General features: G+C 57.9%; 1 protein-coding gene across 2 annotated transcripts in view; it reads right to left on the bottom strand.

Moving 5' to 3' along the window:
- The window catches only part of CORO2B (coronin 2B), a 29,409-nt gene extending 7,678 nt beyond the window's left edge, over nucleotides 1-21,731 (bottom strand). The window contains exons 1-3 of one of the 2 annotated variants that reach the window (XM_032195140.1): nucleotides 21,675-21,721; nucleotides 12,343-12,409; nucleotides 5,088-5,288 (exon numbers count right to left, since the gene is read on the bottom strand). In XM_032195140.1, the coding sequence (XP_032051031.1) occupies nucleotides 5,088-5,288; nucleotides 12,343-12,393 (252 nt within the window). In that variant the 5' untranslated portion in view covers nucleotides 12,394-12,409; nucleotides 21,675-21,721. Of the gene's footprint in view, nucleotides 1-5,087; nucleotides 5,289-12,342; nucleotides 12,410-21,674 lie in introns of both variants that reach the window. The other variant, XM_032195141.1, reaches the window with a different exon arrangement.
- Between the last annotated feature and the right edge of the window lie 295 nt (nucleotides 21,732-22,026).

The raw sequence follows: 22,026 nt of genomic DNA, 5'->3' as shown, positions 1-22,026 counted from the left end.
GGGTTTTGTGCTGTGCCTGCGGGGAGAAGGGGAAATAAAGGGCAGGGAATTGTGCAGGTGGCTTCATTTCGGTCACCTTGCTGCGGATCCTTGCTAAGGAAGCTTCCCCCGGGGGTGGCTCAGATGCACCAGCAGCATGCCGAGCCCCAGGATGTGCAGACACATGGCCCCAGGGCAGGGACCACCACCCCTGGGATGGGAAAAGCCCTGCTGGGAGTAATTCTGATGCCCAAGTCCATCCCCAGGTGTAGCCCCAGGGTCCCTTCCAGGTCCTTTTCCTCCTCGCCTCCCCCCGCAGCTCCCCGACCCCCTGCTGGTTGTGCAGGGATCAGGGGAGGTCTGCCCCAGCTGCCCGGGATTTGCAGGGTTTCCTTGGAAATCCTTGAGTACACACAGGTCTCTAGCGGCCGAGATTAAGAGTAAATACATTTGTGGCTGTCTCCTTTAAACGAGGTCTCTCTTCCTCAAGAACCAAAAGAGAAGAAAATCACTTGGATTTGGCTGGCCTGGGGGAGGCCCCCGCTGATTTGGGCGCACACAGAGGTCACCGCAGGTGACTCGGTTTTCATTAGGAGCCAATTCCAACTGAACCAGCACAGGCAGGAGGGAAATTGGAGAAATCCTCGGCAGGGACCCAAAAAAGCCATGGCAAGCCATGCAATGCCGGCACCAGACCTGGGGGTTCGGAGAGCTGCAGGCACAGCGGGGCACGGGGAGTTGTTTGAGCAAGGAGGGGGCAAGATCCTGGGCAGCTCAGCCAGAGGAGGCGGTGCACTGAGACGGCAAAAAAAATATATATATTTTGGGGGAAAACCCCAAAGGAAATTCCCACGTGCAGATGGAAGGAGATGTTCCTGCCCGACTGCTGAATGAAGAGATGCCCCAAGCCTCTCCCCACCTCCTTTCCGCCAGGATGCATGTGGCCAGAGCCAGCAGAGGAGGAAGAGGAGGAGGAGGAGGAGAAAGAGGAGGAGGTTGCATGGAGAATATGCACGCTGCTACTTCCCACTGCGCTCAGCAGGCACATGGCTGGAGAGCAGCAGCCGTGCCATCGCAGAGAGCTGTGAGAGAGCCTCCTCCAGCATCCTCCAGCCTTCTCCAGCCTCCTCCATCCTCCTCCAGCCTTCTCCAGCATCCCCCACTCTCCTCCAGCATCCTCCACTCTCCTCCAGCATCCTCCAGCCCCCTCCAGCCTCCGCAGCCCCCAGACTCCAGCGGGCACTCCCCAGCACTGCACGAGGACCCCGTCTCCTTTAGGCACAAGGCAACCATGCGAGGCAGAGCAGGGAAAGCAACCCACATCGTTGCTTTGCCTGGACGGAGGCTGAAACAGCAGCCGCTCCCCTCGTGTGATATAAATACTCCGGTGGGCTAAAAACATCCATCTCCTGCCCAGCCACACTGTGGCACACCCGTTATCCGAATTTCGGGTACCAGAAACTCCTCCAGCCACGCCAGAGCCGAACACCGGACAGCAGAGCCAGGCACTTTGCTCCAACGAGGAGCCGCAGCCTGGCTGCAGAGGTATTTATCCGCACCATAAAAGCAGCAGCTGGGATCAAGCTTGTTAATTAAAAAGACAAAAGCCCGCGTAATGCTGCCGTTAAATGGGATTATGGACACTAAAAATACCCCCCCCTGCCTGCTGGGAATGGCGAGCCCGGGACTTTTCTCTCCGCTTTAGCCGGCAGAGGGTGCAGGCAGAGCCCGCAGGGCTGCACCGAGCGCCTCCAGCAGGGCCCCCCCTCGCTGCCCCCAGTCCGTGGGGGGCATCTCAGGGCCGGATGGGGCTGCAGGGGGGCAGCACCCGGCCTGACCCCCCCACTGCTCCCCAGCACCCCCCTGGGACCTGCTGGGACGTCTGCGCCCCAGGGCAGAGCACGGCGAAGAGGTGACTTTATTCTGTAAACCTCGTTTTTTTTTTTATTTATTATTATTATTTTTCCCTGCTCATCTCTTGGTTAAAAGGAGATGTCTCCCTCCATCCAAAATCAGGCACAGAAAAACCCGCAGAAGCATCTCGGGGCACTACGGGGCCAGGCACACCGCGCAGATTTGGGGACCCCCAGGTTTTGGGGCTTGGTCCCTGACACCAAACAAAGTCTTTTTGTGCCAGCCCTGGTTAACGAAGGGACGAGCACTAATTACGGGCAGCTCCTTGCTGCAGGGTTCAGGCTTTACTCTCCCCCGAGGACTTTGGGGACACGGTGGGGGTGTCCCCATGCCCACCCCGCGGGCACAGCGGCTCAGCCCCATATGAGCCCAGCTCCACGAGCAGCCCGGGACGGGCACCAGCCCTGGCCTGCAGCTCCCTGTGGGTAAACAACGCCTCCTCCTCCTGCCTCTCCCCTTCCTCCCGGCACAGCCAGACGACATTGTCCAGCCTCGGACAATAAGCTGCTTTTTTTTACCCCTGCAGAAGCAGAAATCTGCGGTGCCAGGAGCCAGGATTCTGCAGAGGCTGCCCCATGTCCCCCCCCCCCCTCAGCATCCCACAGCTCGCTGCGTGCCCGGGGGCTGCCCCCAGCCCTGCCCCGTTAATTTGGGGCTGCCCAAAGCCCCAGCACCCCGACACCTCCAGGGCCTGGGCAGCCGTGGTCCAGAAACCCGAAGATGCAAAGGCTCCGCTCTGTGACTTGCACAGCACAATTAAGCCCATTCTGTGCCAATCAATCAACCAATTAATAAAGTATTTACAATGTGGACACAGCGCTTCTGTTTTTTCTAGGATTTTTGTGAGGATATTTAAAAAAACGGGCCAAAACCTGGCTTTCCCATAACCCCACGGCTCCTCCTTGCTCAGCGCCTTTGCCCTCACATTCTCACTCCTAGGGTGCTCCAAAAGGGGGTTTCTTCCCCCAAAACAGAGCCGAGTATCCCCAGGTTCCTGCTCGGGGACGTCCCGGGCCTCCTGCACGAGGTTTTTCTTCCCAAGGAGCCGGGTTTGGCTCCTGCTGAGCACCCGAAGGCAGGCTCGCGGCTGAGGGCCCAGCGCCTCTGATGTGCCGAGGAACATATGGCCCGCCGTATGCAAATGCATTGTCACTCCCCGCACAAAGCAGAGGGGTTTTCTGGGGAAGATTTCTGGCGAGAACAGAGGGCAGAGATGTAGAAAGGGAAAAAAAAAAAAAAAAAAAAAAAAAAAGGAAAGATGGCAGCAAATCAAACCCTGAGCAGATCCGCGGTATCTAGGTTACCTTAATTACGTTCGGCTAAATATGGATGCCAATTAATTAGATGGCTGCCGATTTCCAAAGAAAATTAGTTTACTCTTAATGAGCTAATCAGTTCCTATTTAAAAAAAAATAAATAATGAAATGATTAGGTTGTACCAAGGAGCGTGCAGCCACTTGACACGGAGAGCCAAGGTCTGCTCCGACGGTCCCGTGCGAACAGGTTGCGAGCGGCACCGCGCTCCCTCTGCTCCCATCCTGCTGGGATTGCGCTCCGTTTGCCAGGAAAAAAATGGTGATTTTCTGGCAATCCCGGGTTAACAGCTCGGGATTTGGGGCCTCGAACAAGCAGAGCGTGCATGGGCGCATTCAGCGCCTGGGGCTCGGTGCCTGCAACGCCGCAGCACGGGGCAGGAGGCAGAGATGCAGGCGGCAGCGCCCCGACGGCTGAGGGAAAGCTCCTTGTTTGCAGAATATTAATAAGAGTCAAGCTGTGCACTGCAATTAAAACGCTGATTATAATTTCTTCCATCTGTAGCCGGTGCTACTCGAGAAATTAAATAAAAATGCAGAAGAGGCGCGGACTTTACGTGGGGAGAAGCGGCCGCTCCCGACAGGGCGGCTTCTGCAGAGCCGGCTGAATTATTTCGGGGGGGTTAAAGCTGCATCAAGGAGAGATGCACAGATCCGTGCGGACACTCCTGCAAAGAGCTGAGGGAAGCTTTCGTGGGGAAGTGAAAGCCCCATGCTGCAGGGGGAAGGAGTACGTGCTGCAAAGAGCACTAATGGCACCGAAGTGTGCTGGGTGCCTGTGTGCAGTGCTCTGGGCAGCTTCAGCTGCAAACCGACCCCCAGCACGGCACAGGACGTGGCTCCCAAGCATCAGCTGCTCGTGAGGGACTGCAGCTTGGTGATGAAGTCCTAAAAATAAATCCTGCTGGGGGTGGCACTGCTGCAGCGCACGGAGCAAACGCCCTGCTAGAAAGGCTTCGGGGACAACGACGTCCCCGGGGCCAGGCGTTCTCTCGCCGCAGGACAGAGAGCTGATGGAAATGAAAGAGATGGGTCGGGTGTGGTTTTGTTTCTCCTTATCTTCCTCTCGTTGTCTCTCTCCATATCACTGGGACGTCACAAGTGGCATTTCTGGAGCTGCTGGATGAGTCAGAGCCGGGACCTGGGCAGCCGCAGGCTGTGCCGAGCTGAGCTGAGCTGAGCTGTGCCGAGCTGAGCTGTGCCAGCTGAGGATGCGGAGCTCATCTGGACCACGGTGGGCACAGCCCGGCTTTAAAGGGGCTGGAATGGTGATTTTGCAATGGAAAATTTGGGTGCAGAGCTGTGCAGCACCACGTCTGATGGCTGAGCCATACAGGACAGGGACCTGCGAGCTGCTGGGCAGGATGGGGGTTCCTGGGGACCCCCGGCTTTTTGGAAGCTGTGCTGCTGACACACAGGGATGGAAAACCTGTGGGGCCTCTGCTGCCGTCAGCCTGCAGGCATGTGCTCGTGGAGAGGCCAAAAAGAGGAGAAGCCTTTCAGAACCAGAAAGGATGGGATAGGATGGGATATGGATAGGATAGGGTAGGGTAGGAAATGGAAATGGAAATGGATAGGGTGGGATGGGATGGGATGGGATGGGATGGGGATGGGGATGGGATGGGATGGGATGGGATGGGATGGGATGGGATGGGATGGGATGGGATGGGGTGGGATAGAACAGAACATTTCCATTTGGAAAATTTGTTGCCCTACAAAGATCGTGGAGTCCAAACCTTGCATTTTCTTCGTAAAGGATAAACCCAACTCCCCCAAGTCATGGTCCCAGCACGAGGACACACAATAAGGGAGAGCAGAGGGGGCCACACCACCCCACAGTGGGGTTCCTGGGGTGCTCCGAGCGGGGTCCGTGCCACTCACCTGCTCGAGCGGGATGACGAGGAAGGAGCCACCGCCGGCGCTCTCGGTGACGATGGCGAGGAAGCGGGCGTTGACGGCGCAGAAGTGGTTGTCGTGCACGTTCTTGGTGATGGGGATGCCGTCAAAGCAGTGCTCCCGGCTCGCCACCTTCCCGTAGACGTTGCGGAACTTGGAGCTGCGGTACTGCGGGCGCCATGACATCTGCGGGGCAAACAGCGCGCTCAGCATCCCCCTCGCCCACCACCAGCACGTCCCTCCCCGGGGATTTTCCAACCCAAATCTGTTCAGGACGGCCCCGGCTGCAGGATGGCTCCTGCCCGAGGAAGCTTGGCAGGGCAGATCTGCAAACACACCACCCCCAAAAAGGCACCAGAGGTGTCCCCGGTGCAAGATGCAACCCACAGAAGGCATTAAGAGCCTCGGCACTGTTGCAAAATTGAAGCTGATGGCCTTTTCAGCAGGCACCGCTCATCTAGAACACCCAGCACCGCTACTTCATGCGCGTATGACAAAGGAATTAAGGCTTTTAATGCGATGACTTGGAAATGGATTAGTCTGAGCCGCATGAAAGCATGCACCGGCGCAGAATAAGAGCACTCTGACAGGGAGCGGGCAGCTGCTCGTGGTTGCTCTGCGCCCAGCTGGCCCGGCTCCTTTTGCACAGGTCTCCCCTTGTGGCCGGGCACTGCTCACGGGGGCTGCACCAGCCCCTCCTGCTTCCCCACAGCAAGCTGAGGCCCCCCGTGCATGCACAGAGATGAGGGCACTGTTGCTTGTACTGCCTGCTTTGCTTTCTCTTAGTAAAAGGAAGGCTTTTGGGTCCTTTTTTTTTTTTTTGAACAGTCCTTAGGGTAGCATTCGTGTTCCAGATAAACCGTATAAAGATTTAATGCACGTTGAGTGTGCGGAAGAGCAGAAACGTCCCAGCCACCTCAGAGCAACACAAGCACTCAGCTCCGTCCAAACCCTGCTAATTGCCTGCTGGAGGGCTCGGCGCAGCTCCTGTCCTCACAGCCGCTGACAGAAGCACGGCAGCGTGCACCCGAGCGCTGGGCCAGCTGCTGAGAGCAGCTCTCAGCAAGTTGCACCACCAGGGGAGCATCCCCGCGGGCTGCTCTGATGCCCAGGAACCCAGCGACTCCTCCAAACCCCAGGGCACAGGCACAAGGTCTGAGCATCTTCCCAGGAGGAAAGAGGACTGCAAACGGTGCCGTTTCCATCCCCAACTCCTACGAGCAGCTCATCAGCAGGCTCAGCTCTGGGTTCAAGGCACCAGCCTTCTCCTTGTGTAAAGGCACCAAGGGGAGGTGGGCGCACGGCCCCTGCTCTGCCCGGGGCGCTGGGTTTGCACCCCCTGGATCAGAGGCTGTCCCCTGGCCACAAGAAAAGAGGAGGCGGATCCTTGAGGATTTAACCTGAAAGGAGAGCAGACAGACGTTTTTTGCATGGAAACAATTCTGCTCTGAAAAATGCAGACTCACATCCAACAAAGCGCTGCGAGCCTTTGCCAAACCTACCCGAGCGGTCAGAGCGAGGGAGGGCAAGAAAAAGCCCCGACCACATCCCAGGCTGCTTCTTTCAAGAGTTTCACTGCTTTTTGCATTTTCCCTTTGCTGAACAGATCACTTTTTATTACGAAATTAACTTATTTACGAAGTCAAAAAAGCACAAAAATATCTTTTCGTATTTTTTAAGCTCTCGCTTTGCTCCCCTGCCCCTGGGTGAAGCTTTGCTGCCATTCCTGCTGCCCGTGCCACTCTGCTCCACACCTATCATAAGAAAACGCCCCACATTTACCAGAAGGGCCGTTCTCTCCATATTTCCACACTAAATTCAGGTGACTCGCAGTGTGTCCCCACGCAGGGGGGTGCCCCACGCGGAAAAAGGGGCTCCCGATATTTCGTGCGTTCAGAAACGGAGCCTGCTCAGCCTCTGCCCAACGAAGCATCTGCCCAACGAAGCATCAAAGCAAACGAGCCCCGAGGATCCTGCAGAAACCCTTCACCCCTAGCACAGGGCCCTGCAGGCGAGCTGTGGATGCGCCCTCCAGGCCGCCCGCCCTCCCCGTGCTGCTCTGGGGATTGCAGCAGCTCTCCATTTCTCTCCTCCCTTTGTTCTTTCACCAAAAGCTGGGCAAGCCTCCATCCCACCCCCGCCGCAGCCAGCGGAAGGAAGCAATAGGCTCAAGTGTGGGTTTGGCTGGAGAGCTCCCCCAGTTTCTTTCCTTTGCCCTCCGGGAGTGTTTCCTGCAAACAGGGGCCAGCAGCCCCGGGGCCGCAGGCAGCACGGAAACGCCAGCAGAATCTCGGGAAACGTCTGGGGGCTGCCCACAGCCCCCCAGTTTCCTGCAGATTTATTGTTCTGGCAGCCGGCAAGGCTTTCCCGGGGTAGGAATAGCTCCTGGTGCCACGGGGGAGATCCCGAGGTCCCCCCGCTGCTGATTTGGGGACGTGGATGGATGGCAGGGAGCACCCAGGGGAAGCTGCCTCTGGCCTTGGTGCGTGGAGGTGCTCCTGGCACTGGTGGGATCTGACTTTTGGGGGTCCCTGAACCCCTTCCCCAGGGAGCACGCGGCCATGCAAGAGGATTTTAATGCAGAAATAAATGGGTAAGGTCTCCTGGCTGTGCAAAAAGAGCTGGTTTCCCATCACGCCGTCCCATTTGGGTGTTTTTGTGAGCGATGCGTCAGTTCTGGAGGGATGAAAACGCCGAGCCTTCACGCAGCCACCTGCTTTGTTCTCCCGTTTCACTCCATTATTTATTCCTCCGTTTGTTCCTCCCCAGGACACGCGTTCAGACCTTCTCTGTGAGGCCCCTGTCAGTGCATTTTGGGGGTGCAGAGGCAAAGCCCACCGAGGCCTTTTGGTCTCACACCTCCTGCTGTGTGACCATGGTTGCTGAGAGTTTGCAAGCGGGGAAGTCAAAATTTGTGATTTCACCAGAAACACCATTTTACTACGGAAAACGGCTGCAAACACGTCCAGGTTTCTAGCCAGGGCTGTGCAATCCAGCCGGGGAGGAAAGCAGCCCCTGCCCCGAAGGAATTCAGCTCGGTGGAGACAAAAGGGAGAGGAAATGCTGGGAAAACCTCGCAGGCATGCTGCTGTCCCACGCCGCAGCCCCCGGCCCCTCTGTCTTCTGCTTCCTCCCAGGGGCTTTGCTCAGGATTGTGCCTGGGGGGAGCGAAGCACCTCGTGTCCCCTGGGGCGTGTGGACAACACGGACATGCTGGCATCAGTGTAGTGAGCCCTCCTTGTGCCAGGGGATGGGGAAATTCCCCCCAAAACTGAGATTGAGACACGGCGTTTGCTGCCTTCCCCCTGAATTTAAGCCCTTGCTTGATCTCATTTCAGGCAGCCGACGGGAGCGCTGCTGCCGGCTGCTCTCCAGGCGACGGAGGATGCCGGGAACCAGAAAAGCCCTGCTAAATTTAGCTCCCACGTGCAGCAAGCCCCGGCCATCCACCTGCACGCTCACTGTAAGCCGCAGGCAGCCCCAGAGCCCCCGGTCGGCTCCTGCTCAGCCCTGGCCACAAGCGAGCAGCTCCCGTCACCGCGCAGCACCAAGCAAGGGGCAGCACCAGCCACCCTACGAGGCATATTTTTTATGAAGCTTGCTCTCTGAGCACTTCTCTACGTTCTGCTGATGCTAATGGCAGTTTGTTTTTCCATCACCTCCTGGCTCGGAGACGTTAAAATACAAAACTATTGATTTATTGGAGCCATTTCCATCCATCCCCCAGACTCAGACTGATGCGCCGCTGCTTCCAGTGCTCGCTGCAGCCCCGCGTTATTCTTGGACCCGGATTCTTCCTGTAATTGCAAAACTCTTCCCTTGTTTTAGGTCGAGCAGCGCTTACAAGAAAAACGAGAATGCCATAAAGCACTTTGAGGCACGGCAATAAAATAAATCACGTCCCCAACCACGGCGTTCAGCATCAACGCTGCACCCCACGGAACGCGCGGCGGCACAGAAACTCGCCTCTCTGCCCCAGCGTTTTTGGGATGGTTGCAACGTTTTTCTTCTTTAAGTGCTTGAGGGGAAGAGCGTGTCCCCAAATCCCTCACTGGAAGGGGAAAACCTATTTCCCAGCAAGAGATATAGCAGAAAATAGGCGTGCTGGGGAGCTCCCAGCAGCGACACGGAGCTGTTTCAGACTCAGGGCACGGCATCCGCAGCACGGGGCGTTTGCGCCAGCCCAGCTCAGTTTTTTCCCTGCAGCCACGGAGCTGCAATGAGGGCAGCCTCCATCCCAGAGCTGCCTCCCGGGGGAAGCTGCCCAGGCCAGGCTGGAGCAGATTTGGGGAGGTTTTTGCTCACGGTGCCCAGCAAAGAGGCGGCTCCTCGCTGCGCCAAGGGAAACTGTTCCGCACATCCTTCCTCCAGCAAAAAGGATGTCACCGAAGATGCCTTTAGAAGAAAACCAGAGGAGAGCTGGCTTGTTTCAGGGCGTGTGTCAGTGCATCGCTTTTGTGCTGTTCTTCAAAAGCAGAGGAAAAGCAGAGGGTCGGGAAAGACACCCAGGGCAACACTGCGGGCAGGGAGCCCCATGTTCACAGCCTCGGGGGAAGCCTACAACATTCCCTGGCACCTCTGCAGGCTCCCCTGAATTCCTCACCCTGACACTGCCCCACAGCAACAGCAGCTACGTGCAGCAGATGAATGGGAGCATGAAATGTAGGTCGGTTAGCAAGAGATTTTCCATACGGGGCGGTGCTGGATGAAGGCACAGGACACCGGGGAGCTGTCGGTGGCTGCAGCCCCTGCCAGCACACGGCTCTGGTGAAGGACAGGCAGTTTTTCCTCTCAGACTGCATCGTCTGCTCCTCATATTTTAAGTTTAAGGAGCTGCTCTGCCTCTCCCCACATCTATCCCAGGAGTGGTATCACATACAGCAGGGCTGGCAGGGGAGCAAGGGACGGCTGCAGCCGCCCGGGTGGTGAGGGGCGCAGGGGGCTCCCCGGGGCACAGAGCCTAAAGAAATCCTGTGGCTGCAGGGGGGCGAATGCCAGGGTTGGAAACGGGCATTTATTCGGGTGCTGGTCCCAGGCCCTCCTCCAGTTTGATGGAAGAGAGCGGCTTCAGAAGCAGTTGCATTGAAAAGAAAAAAAAAAAAGAAAAAGAAAAACCAACACACAAAGAGCTATTTTTCCCCCCCCCTGTTTTCCAGGCTTTTCTCTAGGATGAAAAGCCATTCTGGAGGTGATGTGCCAGGGGTGCCCCCTCCAGCCCCACGTCAGCTGGCAGAGCCGATCCAAGCCGTGGGCGCCGCACAAAACCCCTCGGTCACCCTGGGAACGGCGACTGCGGCTGGCGGGGGGAAAAGGAACCAAGCAGCAAAGCCCAGCCCCTGCTTGGCCGCCTCTCTGATCTCCTGGCAGCTCCAGCCTTTGCCTACCAGCAGCGGCAGGACACAGCCCTTGTCTCAATGTGTTTATTTTTAAATGCATCTTTTCAAGCATCGGGAGTCTTGGCAACAGCAGGCGGGGAGGAGAGCTTGCGCAAAGAGCCCCTGACGCGGCACTAGGCAGCCACCCAGCAAAGGGTGCTGTAATCCCTTAAAAATCTCCGCGTCCTTTATATAGGGCTGCCTAATCGGCCTCTGTGGTGGGAGCTTTCAGGGAAATGAAGTTCTGCTTTCACCTGCAGGGAGCGGGGGCTGCCCCCTCTCCCCGAGCCCCTGCCCTCAGGCTGCTGCGGGTGGGAAGGGGCCGGGGGGCTCGGAGCAGCCACGAGGGTTGGTGCAATGGCACGCAGCGTGCCCGTGAGCTCAAAGAGGTTTCTGAAGGGAGAGGGCTGCTTTCAGCTCCCGAGAAAAAGCCTTTTCAGTCCCCAAGAAAACCGTCGCATGAAGGAATTGTGCTGGGAAAAGGAAAGCCTGGCAACCGCCTTGTGCTGAGAGTATCCGGGGCTTTCACCAGGGGCTTTGTGGTGCTCCAGGAGGCTTTGCCTTTCCAAAAGCTCATTAATCCCACTTTCCGTGCCTCCTTCCAGTGCTCCTGTGTCCCCGCTGTGTTCCCCAGGGGAAGGAGAGCAACCTGGGGCTTGCCTTAAACCCAGCTACCGGGGAGAGCTCCGGCAGGAGAGGGCTCCCCGGGGGCTGCTTTTCCCCCCTGCTCTCCCAGGCAGCTTGGACCCGCTGCCTGCACGTCCCTGGCAGCCACAGGGCAGGGTTGTTTTCCATCGGGAAGGTCGGCGGAGCTGGGGTTTGACATTTGGAGCATCGATCGGCCGCTGCAGCAATGAAGTGTTACCAGGCAAGAAAAGAGCTGCTTGCTGGCAGCTTGCAGCCGAGGAGATGGCTTCATTTCCAGGCAGCACGCAGCCACCGTGTCCCCGTCCCCTGCCCAGGGAGATGGGGAGCAGGGGGGAAAATAGCAAAACTGCTCATCGGGGCTTAATTCGGAGGGGAAAGACCCCGTGTCAGCGCCCAGGCACATCAGCACGTGCCTTTGGGACACAGCCATCATCCCCCTACACCCTGTGGGTTGGGCACGACCCTGCCCAGGCCCCAAGAACAATAAAACAGTGGTGGAAAATGGAAAAATAAAAAATAAAAAATGGTACTTTTACCATTTTGGAAGGGGGAAATGCACAAGCAGGAGGAGCCTGGGCACAATGAGGATCAGGGCAGGGCAGGCACGGGCCCAGGCTCCTCCGGACCCAGAGGATGGGACCTGCTGGGCGCACGAGCAGCGTGATGGCAAAGCATACAGGTGGGATCTGCGGTGCTGGAATCCACTCCCTAAGGAAAAGCTGGAAATTAAGCAGCACTGTTTCGATAAGATCCCCGGCACTGCCAAAATTAGTCATCAAACGCTGCTTGTTCCATGCACATGAGATTAGAGCCAAACAAACGCCGGGTTTAATCTCCTCGGTGCTCCCCTACGCTGCTCAGTTCAACCTTGAGAGCAGCTTTTGTTCACGTTAATGGCTTTCATGCTAACGAGGCTCAGCCAGATTTAAGGTTGAGGCACATCCCGCTCCTCGCTGCGGTAACGCCTCCGCCACCGAGGGCACCACGGGTCCAGGGGGGCTGCCCCACCATGGCCCAAAATCCGGGCTCGGGATCACCACGCTTGGACCTTTAGGCACATCTGCAGCCCCAGCCTGGTGTAAAATCAGCCGTGCTGAGCGCTGCCGAGCCTCGGGTGTGAATTAACTGATTTCTCTTTTGTGCCCAGGGCCCAGGGCTCGGTTTGGCCTCGCTGCGTCCGTCACAGCCTTATCCAAATGCCCCGCGGGGACACTCACCAGGCTGCCGTGCTTGCTTCCCAGCACGCTAGACTTGTGGAGGTCTCTCATTGACTCGACAAGAGCTCTGTGCAGAGAGGGAAAGCAAAAACATTCAATTCACCGTCCCAGGGGGGCGCAGGCAAGCAAACACACAAACCCTGCCCGCCCCTGGGGACAGAGCCGGGGGGGTATTTGGGTGTCCCAGACGCCCCCCAGCTGCTCACCCATGGGCAAAGCCACCCTGCAGGGGGGCCCAGCGCGTGGCAGGATCCGGCCCCTTTGCCCCAGGGGGATGCTCTCGGGCAATTTGTGCCCAGCACCGGTGCTGTGCTGACCACCCCCCGGGGCCAGCAGCCCCCCACAACCTTTGAGGAGAAGCGCACGGTGCCGCCTACGCTCCCCTGGAGCACAAAGCGATGCCAGCACAAGGAGCTGCCACGTGCACGTAGGTAGGTGCGCTCCCTGACTCACAGCCCATCAAGGTGCTCATTAACCTGCCCAAAAACCCCGCTACAAAGCCAGCTGCTCGTTCCCCTGGAGCACTGCCAGCCCCAAACCCTGCACTATGACATGTCCATTAACGGGGAAAAAATGCAAAAGGGGGAATGTTTGGGGGTGCATGCAAAAATCCGGTGCAGCTGGCACCAGAAAAGGCAGGTCTCACCAAGGGAAAAGCTGGTTAGCGTGCTGCCACAAAGCAAATTCCTAAAATTGCACAATTTTAAAGGTCCTGGTCTTAGGATTTGGGCTGGGAGAGCTCAGCACAAGAAGCACTGGCCTTTGGCTGAAGGTGGGTTGCAGGAAGGCCAGCACGGGGTGGTGGCCACAGCCACCGAGCCCCCACCAGGCCATTATTTGTGTCCCTAATTAGTAATAAATGTTCAAGGAAAGAGCCTCCTCCTTGGGAAAAAGCTGTCCCAGTTGTGCACGCTTGTCCCACTGAGGCCAGGTCCCATTTTCCCTGTCCCCACACACACACAGTCCATGGAGCAGGGGACGGCCCGACAACCCATTTGTGACACTTTGGAGACCCCAAATCCTGCAGGAGCCAGCACGGCTCCTTGTTTCCTCCTCATGGACACATCTGGCTGCCAGCACGAGCACCTGGAGCAGCTGGGGGAGGATTTTGCTCTGTGTCCAGCCTCAGGAAACACCTGGGGGCTCCGAGAAACACCGGGATCAATGCACCGAGCAGCGCCTCGAGGAAGAGCAGTCTCCTCTAAAACAGGCTCGCGGCAGCAGCTGCATCCACAGAGCACGGCGTGGCTTAAGGTCGCATTAAAATAAATAAATAAAAACGGGGTTTGATGCTGAATTTGCAGAGTTTTGCATTTGCTGTAGCCAAAGATGAGGTTATGGGTGGAATTGGCTTGCGAAGCACGAGTGCCAGCGCGGACGTGGCCTGGCTGCCCCCTTCCCAAGCGGGCTGGCACCACGGGTACCGAGTTCCCGTGCACATCAGCATCCCCCTGCACAGCCCCACACCCGTCAGCAGCCCCACATCCCATTTCTAGGTGCTGCCGCGATACCCCTACAGGCAGAGGGGAGGCTGGGGAGGCCCCTTCTGAGAAATATTCAGGGTTTGTCCCATGAACGGGGTCTAAACAAAGGACAAAAGGCAGATGACCATTTCTGAGGCGGTATCTGCCAGCTGAGGTTTTTTCCAGTCTGGAAGGAAGTGCCTGGGTTTTCCCCTGAGCTCAACTTGTCAAAGATTTCTCCTTCCCAGGGCCCGCTGGCTGCGGGGGAAGAGCCCCTCTGCCCCTCAAGCTGGGGGACACAACCCCAGGCGAGGCTGGACCCCCCCCCGGCCGGGCTGTCACCTCCTGTCCCCATCCCTCCTCGGGGCTGGATGATGTTTGGTGCTGTGCACTCAATCCCAGACCAAGCCCTGCTGGTCCCCCTTGGCACCCCATCTCCCCCGAGGTCCCCACATCACAAGCACGAGCCCAAGGATGCCACAGGGGGGGCAACAAGACAAAGGGACATTCCACGGGACGGGATCAGCCCCAAAGCATCCTGGTGGCAACGGGGCTGCAAAGCTCGGGTCCCCCCCACGTCCCAAACCACAAAAAGCTCAGTGCCGAGGCTCATGACAGCAGCTGCAGCTGCTTCCCTATCAGCAGGGGCCCCGTTTGGGGCTGTTTTTCCCCCAGGAAGCTTTCTGGGGGAGGCAAAACAAACCTCCCGGGCCCACGTGCTGAGAAGAAATGCAAGGCTCACGCTGGCCGATAAATCACGTAAACAAGCCCGCTTTTCCTCCCACTCTGTTTCCCAACTCCTTCCCACCCTGCGAAGCCAGCGGAAATATTTTGATGGAGAACAAAAGGCCGGGGGGGGGGGCTGAGCTCCCAGGCCAGCACCTCTGGGCCCCCGGAGCTGCCCCGGGTCAGCCGCGCCGAGCATGGGATTTCGCCCTCCTTCTGCAGAGCTTGCAGCTTCTCGGAGCAGCGTTTCCTTCGGGCAAGGATACTGCACGCTCGTTCTCAGCTTGAGAGGCTTTTAAGAAACTTGGAGGGTCTGAAATCTCCTTTTCAGGTGTTTCGATGAGCGGGTAACGAAGCAGATTTCACACCGGCGTCAGCAAACCGTGCCACACGTCCCCAGGAGGACCGAGGCAGGGACTCGGTCACAACAGGCTTCCCAAACGGATTTAGGAAGAGTTAAGTGGGGTTACCGATGTGCCAAGAGAAAGCCTCCGATGGGAGGATGCCATAAATCCAACCTCCCTAAATTCACCAGATTTTTGTTATAAAGAGCTGAAGAACCACACGCATGGGTATGAAACACCAGGAAGGTGGGAGAAGGGCGGCTGCTGCGCCCTGCGGGGTCTGGGAAGATGCTGAGGGACTGGGGTGGAAAAAGGACCGCAGGAAAACACTGACATTTCTATTTAGGTGGCACCCTGAAAAAATCCTCACTAAGTCCCAGCTTTGTAAGGGAAACAAACCACAGAAACTCATTCATGAAGGGAAACGATGGTTTTCTAAGGCAGGAAGATGCTGCGGCGGCGAGCAGGTCGGGCACGTCGCTGCCCCGTGGTGTTTCCTGCCTGAGGACAACGAAGGGTTCCCCACACAGCCCCCCGGATCCCCTCGTGTGCCCAGGTATTTGAGCCGTGGTCCTGGGCAGCTTGTAAGGCTGGAAGAGTTTGTTGGAAGTTTATCCCAGAGAGGGGCCAAAAGTTTTCCAGAAAAGGATTAAAAAAGAAGAAAAAAAAAAAAAAAGAAAAAAAAAAAAGGAAAAAAAAAAAAAAAAAAAAAAGAAAAAAGAAAGGAAAACAAACGCTATCTTCTAAATATTTCAGGCCTCAGAAATTTCCTGGCCGGCTGGGAAGTGCCGGGGCAGGGACGTGGGAGGCACCAAGGCCGAGTCCCGCGGCCCCCCCGCTGCCAGCCCGTGCCGAGGGCGAGCGCGCTGCTCACAGACCCGGCCTTGTGCACGGCCCGGGGGGGGGAACCAGCCATGGGAGCCACACGGAGCCTCCTTGTTTGGGCAGGAGCAAGCCCTCAGCAGGGTCTTTTTAACAAAATCGAGCTGTTTCCATCCTCAATGCCCCCGCAACCGGGGCCTGGCTCGGCATGGGCACAGCGAGGGCTCCTCACCTGAGCTCTGCTCCGTGGGCTCACCGGGCACCTCCTGACACCCAGCTTCTGGCTCGGGGCTCAGGGAGAGGCTCCTGGGCCCTAAAGGAAAGGGACAGCCCCATTAGAGCAGCACCCACCACCCCCAGCCCCCTCAGAGCTTCCCACCAGCAGCGCAGTCGCTGCCAACACGGGGCTGGAGCCTGCAGCACTTCCCCATCTGATGGCAGAAGCTGGTTTAAATATTGCCTTCTGCCCCTGCTACAGAGCTAAAACCACCCGGATTGCCTGGCGTGGGCAACCCCACAAACACCGTGGGTACCACCAGATGTGTAAACCCAAATCAGCAAATCCAAACCGCATCCACGCCGCAGTGCCCAGCGCTGCCGTCCCCGTCCCCAGCAGGGACAAGAGCCACAGCAGAGCGGGTTGAAGGGGTTTCCATAGGGTCCAACAGCTCTGCTGAGGGACCAGGACAGTGGGATGTCAGGGAAAAACCACTATATGCAAAGGGAGAAAGCCACATCCTCATGGGATGAGGCTGGGAGCACACTACAGGGCAGCCTGGGGGCTCATGTCCTGGGGATGAGCCTGTCCCCATCCTCCGGCGTTGTCCCTGCCCTGCTCATCACTTGTGCTCCACAGTAATACCCAAATCCAGGCTCAGACCCGCAGGTTTTTGCCCTATTTCCCCATTTTTAGCAACACGAGTGGTGTCGGAGCCACTCCACCCTCTGCCCGAGGTTTTGCTGCTCGAGGCCCTGCAGAGCGAGCCCGAGCGGCTTTGCTCACAGCTTGGTGAGGAACAAAGGAGAGAAAGATTTCTGGGAGCCGAGCTCCGCTCTGGTTCCCTTCCAGACGGTGAAGGATTCGATTCACAGATTTGTGGGGGACTCTAGCAGCTGGCCCCGTCACGTAGGTTTTGCCTGCTGCCAGCTTTCGGTAATTACACACTGACTTGGGAGATAGGAATCCGGGATCCGACTCCTTCGAGCTCTCCGCTAGCTGGCTAATGAATTGAACTATTCATCATTTGATAAAATTTCCATGAAAAGGAGAAGGGGGGCGGGGGTGACCCCGCGTCGCATTCTGCATGGTATGGGTTACAGCGAGCGAGCCTGCTGGCCGCAGCCGGGCAGTCCTAAAGCTCCCGATTAATGCTGCATTGAAGCACAATTAAAACTCATTAAAAAGCCCCGGGGCCAGATAAGTTGCCTTTGATGAGTGTAATGCTTCTGGAAATGGGGAGCTTCCATTTTTAGACTCAAAGCGGGCCGTTATGCTCGCTCCCCACCCCCAGAAATCCCGGCAAAGCCGAAGATTAGCGAACATTGTTTGAGGGCTCCTTATTATTTGTGCTTTATTAGCAGTCCCGGACCCACAGCCCTCTTCTGCTCCCGCCCCAGCTGTTCCCTCCTTCCAGCCGTGGCCCCAGGCACCGTTATGGGATCTCCGCCACCCACATGTTACAGAACAGCTCCTCCACGGCTCCCAGCACCGTGCCTGCCCCTATTTCCGAGCAAAACCTGGGCAGCACAAAGACACGAGGGTTTTCCAGCCGTCACATCGCTGAATCTCAACTAAAAATATTCTCCAGCCTTGATTCCGGGACAGCAAGAGGCAGAGAGCTCTGCCCTGAAAGCCATTAGCGAAACCCCATGCAATGACAAATCCCATTAATCTGCTTGCTGTGTATGTTGGTTAGCCTGCACCCACTCCCTTTAACATGAGGCTTATTAAATATGATCTGGCACCGATCCCCAAGCACCATCACCCACAGCACACCCAGCACTCCCCTAAATTTGGGTTTTGTGACCATCCAGAGAAGATGTCCCCAGCCAGTTCTCCAGAAACCAAGTCGAGCTGTGCTGCCCAAAGCCCATTTTCCACAAAGCCATTTTGCCTGATATCACGACCCCGTGCCTTCAATCAAGCTTCGTATCGATCGAACCAGCAATCAGCTTTTCCACGGGCTCAGCACTTGCCCCAGACACGAAACCTGCCCTCGGTGGCACAGCAGAGGACGGGGCCACCAGGGCCAGCACCTCCGTGGTGCTGTAGCCACAGCCTCCCTTGGGCCCTGGGGTAATAATCACGGCTTGACCACGTCGCTTCTTTACCATCTTTGACCACCACAGGCCACGGATGCAATTTCCTCCCTGCGTTTTTGGCTTCATCGACTCAGTGAACTAAGAGGATGAGCTGTTATCCAAGCAGCGTAGCTTGATGACTAATACCAATTAATAGATAATAAACCAGGGGAGCCCATCGGATAATTCCGCCTAATGCATGCCACAGGACCTCCCGAACTGCCTCCTGGCTAAACCCTGCCCTTTAGAAAAGCCTCCAGTCATTTTAAAACTATATTTCCCGAATTAAGACTCCCTTGGGCCCCTGTTAATTTGTGTTCATGGTTAATTATTCTTTGGGAACAGCCCCTGGCGATGGGCAGAGCTGGAAGCACAGCACCACACCAGCCCCAGTCATGCAGGGCGCAAAATTGTTCACCCAGCCCCAGCAAAGCCCAGCAAAGCCAGCAAAGCTCCACTTGCTGCAGAACCCATGCCCAGCAGACAGCATTTTGCTGCTCCCACAGCTAACTTCTCACTTCTTTTTACACAAACTTTGCCCCTTAATGAACATGGGGGTCAGGGCTAGCAGCTTTATCAAGCCAGCACGCAGCTGCGGGCAAAATACCAGGCAAGTCTGGCAAAATCTGCTCCCCAAGTATCCCTCCCCTTCGGTTTTCTGCCAGGGGGTTCCCAGCAGCCTGGTGAGTGCCTTTGTCCCTCGCACCCGGCGGAGCACAGCCGTGTCCCGAGGGCACAGCAGGTCCCCGAAGTGGAGACAGATGTCGGGCTGGGGGAGAGGCGCTCTCCGTGTGTTTGCTGCTGGCAGATTTGTTTGGCTTTGTGGCGTGGGCCCTGCTCTCCGTACAGAATGGGTTTGGCCTGCTTGCACGCAACGGATCCCAAACCTGTGCCCCAGGCGCCCCTAAGCCAGCTGAGCTGCAGCAGGGATGAATTTGCCCCAGCTCCTAGAGCGAGTCTCAGCTGAAGGCCATCGCTTTGCTGGATCTGATTGCAGGGTGTGGAGAAAGCAGAGCTGGTGCCGGGGAGCACGGCACGGCACGGAGCACGATGCAGTAACTCAGTGATGCACAGGAGGCCTCGCAGCGTTCGGGCAGATCCCCAAGGAGGAGTGGGCTCCTTTCGCCTTGCAATCTGCCCTTCTCCATCCTATTTATAACCTGCCTCAACTCTCCTGGGTAGGAAACTCCCACGGCAGAGCGAGGTCTGGGGATGCGCCGCGCTCGCTCGCATTCCTCGCCGTGGGAGGGGAGGGGGCGGCTCAGGATGCGAAGGAAACCAGCTCGCTTCGCATCCTGACAGCGCTTCTCAGCCCCCTCCTCGCCTTCCCCCGGCCCCCCCAATGCTCCAAGAAAAGCTTTTTGTGTCCCCACACCTCGGGCGTGCGCTCAGCTGGCTCTACCTGGCGCTGGGCACCTGGGCCTGCCTATCCTATCGGTTTTCCTCGCGATGCGAATTGCTCAGGAATGTTTGCCAAGGTTATAAAACCTTTCCCACCGCCACTGTTTGCTGCAGCTGCTGGGAAGTGGCCCCAGCGTGGGAGTTGTTGTAGGAACACGGCGTGGGACTGTCCTCACCGTGCTGGGGCTCAGGCACCTGCCCCTGGGCGGCTGTGGGGAGCCCTGAGGCTCTCCTCCCATGGGGACAGGCACAATTCCCAGTTCCCAAACGCTCCAGAGCCATCCTCCAGAGCACCTTGGCTGCCAGCTCCCTGCAAGCAGCCAAAACCACACCAAAAAGGCATCTCCTGTCCCACAGGTGCCCCTCACCTGTCAAAATCACACCCAGTCCACGTCTGCGCTCCAGCCTCATGCCCAGGCTGTGCCATGGGCTCAGGACACTTTTTGTCACCGCAGAGCTGGGGCCTGGGTCCCAACTTGCCCCTTCAGGGCCCTGCTCATAGCCTGCAAAGACAGTCCACATTGCAGGGAATAAAACCCACGGGGTGTGTTAGGGCTTTACAGGGATTTGGTAGAAGTGTATTCGGCGCACCCAGTACAGATCACCCCAGCACACCTCTGGTCCCTGAAAATCACGGCAGCTTCCTTCCCCGTACTCCTGAACACGCTCTCCTCACAGCCTGGCCTTTTCTCAGTGTAGCTCTGAATAAATCTGTTTACACTCAGGAGAAAAAAAAATAAAAAAAAAAATAAAAAAATCACAACCGTTAACAAGCGCTCCGAATGAACCAGCCTGGCTGGGAGCCGTGACACTTTCACATCAGCAGGCTCGCGGTTCTTTTAACCCGAGCCACCTTTTGGGCCAGCCCATCGATCCCCCTTCTCAGCACCCAGAAGGGCTGGGAGTGTTTTTTACCCACAAGAGCTGCTGGGTTTGTCCGGCCGGCGGGGACCTCGGGGCAGCGCTGCAAAGAGCCAACAACAGACGCAACCACCACCGGTGACCGCCCTGCAAGAGCGCAGCAGGCAAAAATGCAAGTTGTCTGCTAAGGAACGAGAAGCAGGGGAGAAATAATTCCTCTTTTTTTTTTTTTTTCACCTGCACCGCACATCGCCAGCATCCATCGCAGCGGGCAGAGGCTTTGTCTGGGCCCTGAGCAGAGCGTGGTGCAGAGAGCAGCTCCAGCCTCGGTGCTCAGCGAGGGTTGCCCGGGGCTGGTGGCGTTGTTTTGGCCCAAAATTACCCCGTGCCCGGCCCCTTGGGCCACTCCAGAGCCCCAAACAGGGCTGTGGACCCAGGGGGCTCCTCGCTTGGGCATCCCCTTGAACCCGGGAGCCCCCCAGCCTCGTTACACGGCCACCTCCTGCCAGGGGGGCTTGGGCCACGAGGGTCCAGTTTGGACCACTCCGCTCCCTGCTGGGCCAGCCGCTGCCCCCACAGCCCCAGCAATGCCAGGGGATGCTCTGTGCCCCCCCCAGTAGTGCCTCTGGATGCTCTGTGCCCCCCCAGCAACACCAGGGGATGCTCTGTGCCCCCCTAGCAATACCAGGGGATGCTCTGTGCCCCCCCAGTAGTGCGTCTGGATGCTCTGCGCCCCCCCCAGCAATGCCCAATATGCCCTGTGCCCCCCAGCACCACCACCGCCCAGCACCCTGAGCCTGCACCGGGCCGGGGGAGGGGGGGGACACCGGGGGACACTTGCTGCTCCCCAGCACCGTGAGCAGGGCCAGAACCGGGGGGGCAGCCCCCAGACACCCCAACCCTTCCCCTCAGCAGGGCTTGGGGGGGGCGGGGGGGGGTAGCCCCCAGGCTGCTGCAGGGGCAATTTGAGGACCGGGACCCCCCCCACCTCACCCCCAGGGCTGGGATGCTCCGATGGGGGGGCCTCTCCTCTATCTCCCCCATCCCCTTCCAACACGGATCCCCCCCCCCATCCCTATCCCCATCCCCTCCCTGCCCCCAAATCCGCTCCCACAGCCACCTGTAGGGCTCCGAGCGTTATGGGGTGCCCACAACCCCCCCCATAATCCCCCCCCCCCATCCTACGGGCGTTGCTCCAAGGGTTAAAAATGCAGCAGAGCCGCCCGGGGCCGAGCTCCGGGAGCCCCCCCACCCACCCCGCACCCCCGGTGCCCGGTCCGCGATCCCCGGTGCCGGCACCTGGCGGCCGGAGGGGCGTGGGAACGGGCTCAGCATCCCCCCGGGGTGTGTGGGGGGGTTGTGTAGGCAGGGGGGGGACACACACACACACACATACACACACCCAGCTCCTTACCTCGGTGACAGTCATGCAGGGCGAGCGGGCTGTCGATGGTGGGGGGGGGGGGGGAGGGGTGGGGACAAAAAAAAAAAAAAAAAAAAAAAAAAAAAAAGGAAAAAAAGAGAAAAAAAAAAAAAAAAAACAGGAAGGTGGCGGTTTTCTTTTTTTTTTTTTTTTTTTGTACTTTTTTTTTTTTTTTTTTTTCCTTTTTTTTCCCCCGCCCCGAGCCGCCGCTGCTGTCTCCCCGCGGAGCTCGGCTGCAGGCAGCGGCCGGGGCCAGCCCCCGCCCCCGGGCTGACGGCGCTGGCAGCGGGGGGGGGGGCCACGGGGAGGGATGTGGGGAAGGGGGGGGGGGAGAGAGAGAGAG

Source organism: Aythya fuligula, chromosome 11, assembly GCF_009819795.1.
Source record: "Aythya fuligula isolate bAytFul2 chromosome 11, bAytFul2.pri, whole genome shotgun sequence".
Taxonomy (NCBI): domain Eukaryota; kingdom Metazoa; phylum Chordata; class Aves; order Anseriformes; family Anatidae; genus Aythya; species Aythya fuligula.
Note: the sequence above shows the minus strand (reverse complement) of the source record. Positions and strands in the feature narration are given on the sequence as shown.